At 43.3% G+C, this 6,658-nt stretch overlaps 1 protein-coding gene across 1 annotated transcript in view; it reads right to left on the bottom strand.

The window, feature by feature from the left end:
* Positions 1-6,658, bottom strand: part of ZRANB1 (zinc finger, RAN-binding domain containing 1) — a 28,029-nt gene that overhangs the window by 537 nt on the left and 20,834 nt on the right. Inside the window, exons 8-9 of the mRNA XM_010193450.1 lie at positions 6,179-6,308; positions 1,308-1,537 (exon numbers count right to left, since the gene is read on the bottom strand). Coding sequence (XP_010191752.1) covers positions 1,308-1,537; positions 6,179-6,308 — 360 coding nt within the window. The remainder of the gene's footprint in view (positions 1-1,307; positions 1,538-6,178; positions 6,309-6,658) is intronic.

The following is a 6,658-nucleotide window of genomic DNA, read 5'->3' as shown; positions in this document are numbered from 1 at the left end:
GAGGGAATCAGAGGAGAAAGGTCACAACACCCGTGGGTTGAGATAAAAACAGTTTAGTAAACTAAACTAATGATAATGCATTGTAGTAATAATAGTAATCATCATCATAAATTGTAGTAATACTAGCAACAACAATAATAAAACAAAGTCAGCTCATACAGCAGTCGCTGGCTGTGCCTCCCAGCAGTGAATATTAGATAAGATAAATAAACGCTGCAAACACAACAGCTCCCATGAAAGCGGGGGATGAGGCGGCCTTGGGAGGATGATGACAGGCAAAGCCCTCCAGGGATGACAACCACCAAGGAAAAAGAGAGGGCATCCACAATAAACCCCCAATTTCCAGTGAGCACAACATTTATGGTATGGAATAATCCTGCTGGCCAGCTCGGTCAGCTGCTCTGGCAGCCCCTGGCTTTTGCTTTCCCCAGCTTCTGCACCTATCTCAAAATTGCTACAGACCTCGATGGCTCCATACCAGTGCCAGCCAAATACTAAAACACAGTGGCTGATAACTCTGCTTTCCATCAAATCAAGTACTGTGGATCTGCTCAGAAATGCAGCTTTCCCCAAGCAGAAAACTGAGTTTATGATTCTGTCCCAGGGAAACCAGGACAGGGAGCAGTGCTGTATTTCCAATATAGCCTTCCTCTGCTTCAATTATTTGTGAGCAACTGATTATTTATGGGAGGAACAATATGTTAGGAGGATTAAGTCCTAAAAGAGCCTTCTGGCTTTACAAAGCACTTTTTAGGAGTCTACCAGTTCTTGATATGAAACATTTCCTCCTGTAACACAATAAGTGTTGTTGCTTGCTGAAGAGATATCCCTCTCTAGACTTACAGCCCAAACATCTTTATCTACAAGATACTGCTTTTTGCAATTACTTGAGGTTTTCCAAGCCTCCCTTCCCCCAAGTACACGCTTTACTGAAGTGGTTCCCAGTCTTTATCAGGGTTATTAATGAAGAAATGACTTGAGTGTTGTTAGTAGAAGGAGGCAGAGCACGCAGTAATTACTGGCCAATATTTACGTTGCATCCTTGAGGAAGAAAAAACAAACCAGAACCAAACCAACCTATTGCAGACTTGTGTTAGTGCCAGAGTCCTTATTCCTGGGGCCTTTTCAAGCTACATTTGTATTCACATGCACAGGGAAGTTACATTCAATCTACAGAGCTATAAATAAGCACTGATTTAATTTGAAAATCTTTCAGAATCGCCTCAAATGATGTGAAAGGGAGCACCATTAATTAAAAATACCAGCATAGCCCCTGTAATTCTTCGAACTGCACAAGTATTTCTTACCTCTTGAGCAGAAAGGAAGTGAATGTGCAATAATTTCCTCTCGCTGTCCACCAAGGGCAGAAAAGTGACGGTCACGTCGTCGTCAGTGTTGAGGTTAGCACCGGCACCGCGATTGCCATAGCCGTCGTTCTCCATGGCAACCAGCGCAGAGAAGTGGCCCCTGGTGTAGCCCAGAGCAATCGGACTCTTCCAACAAAAACTCTGTTCCCATAGCAAAGGCAAATACACACCTGCGGCAGAGTAAAACCACGGCTCAAACGACCGTCAACAACCGCGATACAAACCTTTCGCTTCTGGCTAAATGCGGTGACAGCAGCACATTAAAAAGCATTTAAAACTTACTTGGTTTGGTCTATGCTAATACAGGCCGCACTTTTCAGTACAGCTAATTATTATCAGGTTAATGTGAGATTAATAAAGTATCTCTGCCACTGTACAAGTTTAGACATAAAAGCCATTATGAGGACAGCCAATGCCACGTGATCAGTCCCATAACATCTCTGATCTACAGCACAGTGATGAACTAAGTCAGAAAAGCAGTCTTATATGTTTGGAAACTCTTCTTAAAAATTAAGAACAGTAAGAATCTGATTCTGCATCACAGAAACGAAGGCTACAGTCAGACGGCTATTTTTACCAGAACTACAATTCCACCATCTGCTTACAAAACTTCTTATTAAAAGATCTTCCTGTGCTAGCTGTTACTCAGCACCCAAGCATGTCACCCATCCCAGAGACAATGCGACTTCTCGTAAACGTTGTATTAATAGATTACAATAACCCACACCAATTATGCACATCTACCCTAAAAAACCCCCAAAAAACCCACCCCAAAGCTGATACAATTTAGCTCACACACAAACTCCCAATGTCACAGACTCTGATGTTTTTCGCCCCGTTTTTTAGCAATAGGAGGCAGGAATTCGCTTGAAGCGCACGGAGGCTCAAAATAAACCCCAGCTCCTTTCTTCCAGGAACATCAGCAATTCTCGGTGTGTGCTGCTGCAAGACGACTTCAGCACAAGCGCGCCTTACCTCACCTTGTGACAGCTTAAAAATAGCCCCGCACGCCGCGCGGGGCACGCGTAGCATAGCAACCCCGCGGGCACAGCTGCTGCCAGCGCATTCGCGACGGGCGCCGCAGCAAAACAAGGCACTTCACTTCAACATCCACAGACACGGAAGGGTTTGGAGGCTTTATTTAAGTTTAAAATTGGGCTTGCTTCGCTTCGACAAAAATTAGTGGGGGCTACCGGTAAGTATGTGTTCCCACTCCCAAATCAGCAATCAAGAAATACCTGAAAGTGTTCCCAGTTCTTTCAGGTTAAGATCCACACAAGTTTTTACAATATCTAGACACAAGGATAAATCCATTTACCATCTTCTTAGCACCACCTTCCTCCCATCCCTGTTACAATGAGCTCTCACTGTAATTCAACGCTAAACACAAAAGATGCAGAACAAGGGATAAGTGTTGAGCAAAACATTTCAAGCCTTTACATTTACAAAAGCTCGTGGGTGGAGATCAGGACAGGGAGATCACTCACCAGTTACTATCACTGACAAAACAGATTGTATTTGGGGAAGATTAACCTAACTTACTGCCACTTATTACAGACAGTTCATGCCCTGCTGCCCCAGACTGGTAGATTTTGGCCTTGAGCACTACCCAGTGTTGTTGGGGCTACAGAAATCACTGATGAGCAATGGGTCTCATCTCTATGAACATCGCTCATCTCACCACCCAGAACTCCTATACCAAGCGACCTGTTCAGGAGTGGAACGATCTGTTTACCTCAGCACCACCTCTACATTGAAATTCAACGACCTTTTGGACCTTTTCCCCGTTGTTTTATCTTACTCCCTATACCAAGCGACCTGTTCAGGAGTGGAACAATCTGTTTACCTCAGCACCATCTCTACATTGAAATTCAACAACCTTTTGGACCTTTTCCCGGTTGTTTTATCTTACTAAAAATGCCACACACTGACAATTTCCAAGTCAGAAGCTGTGTTACACGTTCCATTCCTCATTGACAATTTCCAAGTCAGAAGCTGTGTTACACTTTCCATTCCTCATCAACATTATGCAACGAGCTGCACAAGAAGGGAAATTCAGGCATTGCCACAGAGCATGTTTAGTGCTCTGAATGTTTATAAAGTCAATCTGATATAAATTGAGAAGGTGGAAGAAGGGAAATTCAGGCATTGCCACAGAGCACGTTTAGTGCTCTCAATGTTTATAAAGTCGATCCGATATAAATTGAGATGGTGATGTGACAACACTGATGACATGTAAAGTAAAGAGCACAGCCTAACACCCATCCTGGGAGCCATCCACGTAGGATTTAGCTTCTCCAACCTGATCCAATGATAATTTCGGTCACTCACCTTTTTGCCTCTTTAATTTTAAAAGCTGTATACTCATGCCACTAAATATATGCAGCTAGACCAGGAGCTTAGTTGAAGCTGTAAATGGATCTTTCCCTGTCAAAGCCTTAATATTTAAAGCAGCATTAACAGTCAATTGCAGTCTAGGAAACAAGGAGGCTGTTGGCTATGGGATTCACTGCAGTGATGCCAAGGATGTTGAGTTGGGACAAGGAATCCATGGAAAAAAAAGTCCTGATCAGGGAGAAGATTTTGGAGGTGGACAGGGGCTTTACAGGACCTCCCAAGGTGCTATGAACTGAACCTTGATGTTGAGTAAGTGATTAAAAAAAAATCATTTTCCCCATTTCTATGGTACCCACAACCTTTCTTTCCTCTCTGTTTTGGTGAGTGTGATCTACACAGAAGGTCAGAGAAGCCCGAGCGCTCCTCAAAGCTTCCCCAAAGGGGCACACGCTAAGCCCAGCTCACACAATTCTTGTACCACTTACAGACTTGTCCTGGCAGCCCATAATACCCTGAGTCCGCCGGCTGTTTGGTTTCAGCTGCGCTGCGAGCATTTAATTAGCACACATTAACCACAAAAATGTGGTTGGACGGGGATAGCAGTGACTCCAGGTAATCTGACACAGGACTCCCCGTTCACCTGCTCAGGGTGTTAGGTGTCTCTGTGGACCGATGGAGGCAGCTCATGGCGAGCAAACCACAGGGCAGAAGTGTTCGGCTGACTAAATTCCTGGAAACGCGTCTCCAGCACCCGGTTACCTTCTGGTTCACAGGGCAAGAAAACATTTCCAGCATATTCAGGCCATGTAACACTTGTCTGCCTCAATGCCCAGCGTAGAAAACAGAAACATTCTGCAAACCACGCAGCCTTCGAGTGAAAAGCAACACAAACCTGGCGTGTCACATCCGTATCATGAGTAACTGTTCCTTCCCAGTCTACCTTCCACCATGGCAAGTAAAACTTACTGTGGAACTACAAAGAGCACTACATTTTTATAGCCTTCATTTCCTCACATAATGAGGTTTTGTCACTGCCCCAGACTTACAAGCCAGCTTCTGAGATTTTTCTGAGTACTAAACAGTTACAACAGATTACCTGCTCAACATTAAACCCACAGCCTGGAGCTCTTCTATATAATATCTACCACCCTCCAAAGTGGACTTCTCTTAATAATGCCATTAAGAGATGTTTCAGGAAGTCCTCTGCTAAACTACAAATAAATTGTGATCATCAAGCAGCCACACCTGAGGCGAGGAAGCTGAACCAACAAAAACCAACCCCTAACGAACATTACCCCAACCTGTAATGCACTCACAGCACCTGATCAGTGCTTTCCACATGGGTTTTGGTTATCGCTGAGCACACACAGATGCTCCCAATCCCCTCCTATGGATTTATTCCTGTAGTCAGGCAAGTAGTAAAGTGTTAGCATCTCATACAGAGAAAAGCAGCCCAGCCCAAGCAGGTATTTGACCCACAAAATAGAACACATATCTTTAGGAAGCTACTAACACATGTCTAAAACTGGACTGAGTCAGCTAAACATCTTCAGATTTATCTTAAGGACAGCAGGGCTGCTTGCCCAGAAGACTACGAGGAGAAACACTCAGAAAGAACTTGATTAAGTTACGCAAAATTCCAGTACTACTTGAGAAATAGGTCGGTGTTCACCTCACACTCGCTGTAAAGTGGGAATTCCTGAAACCCAGATAAGTTTTTAAAACTTGCTTTTAGCTCCACCATGGAATTTAGTTGTGCAGAACGTGAGGTTTACATTATCAGCAGACCAATACTTTGCAATCGTTACCAAGTTACCTAATCTTATACCTCACATCGTAACTGCTGGTGGAGCATTTCGTAAGAACAGAGTTTGGTCCTTCTCAGCCTCCAGGCCATACACCCAAGTTGCCACCTCTTTGACTGTCATCACCTAAGAAAACCAGTGTGGGGTGATGAGGCACATCCCTTTGTCCCAAAGGGCACCCGGACGACACTACCATCACTGCTGAGAGACTGCAAACACCTCCTGCCTGCCCGACCCCTGAATTTCTGAGCCTCCTTCAAGAAATGCTAAATACAGCTCACTTTCCAAAATGAACTTTTACGGCTATTAGTGCCACAAGCGAACAGAATTGCAAACGTCATTTATTAAACCTCTTGTGTCTTACAAACCACGTAACTTTTGGTAAGTTCTCACAGGGTATTTTATATAAAACTATAGACTACAGGCACGCCGAGTGGAGGTCAAAACACATTTTTACTGTGGCTACGGGCAGCACACCCACTAAACACTGAAAAACTGCAAGTGGTGAGGGGGTTGTTCTGTTCTTTAATAGCCAACAAGAAAATTTACCTACAAAATAATTCCATCCTCCTACTGCTTCACATCACTCCCCTGTCAACCTCCTTGACGTGTATGATGATTTAGAGCTGAACCTTTTTAAAAACCGAGTTTGAAAAACGAAAGGCTTACCTTGAAAGCGGGTATATCCTAGTGTTTCTCCTCGGAAACTCTTATAATATTTTACTCCATAAACTATAATTGGTCTTCTAAGAATATGTGCAAGTACAAAAATGTGTGTCTGCTCCAAACTCGCTCCAGGCTGAAAACAAACACAAAGAAAGACAACACTTGAAACCCAATTTATCGGTCTTTACTTTGAAATTTCAAATACAGTCTCCAAATTGAGACAGAAAGTGCTTTTAAGAGCTATTTGAACTTGAAAGGAAAAATGAAACACTGGAAAACTATTACATATCAGTTGGAAATAAGCAAAAATATTTCAGCTTGCACAAGAATTCAATCTGTCAGTAACAATTCTTTGTCCTGTTGCCCAGATTTAATCTAACGTATTTCATTCCCTACTTAGAAGGGAAACTCTACATAATGTTTCAGCTAAAAATAATCCACTCATCTGAGGAAAGGTTAAAGTAAATACCTTTTGATGACAGG

This window comes from Mesitornis unicolor, unplaced genomic scaffold, assembly GCF_000695765.1.
Source record: "Mesitornis unicolor isolate BGI_N332 unplaced genomic scaffold, ASM69576v1 scaffold14601, whole genome shotgun sequence".
In the NCBI taxonomy this organism is placed as follows: domain Eukaryota; kingdom Metazoa; phylum Chordata; class Aves; order Mesitornithiformes; family Mesitornithidae; genus Mesitornis; species Mesitornis unicolor.
Note: the sequence above shows the minus strand (reverse complement) of the source record. Positions and strands in the feature narration are given on the sequence as shown.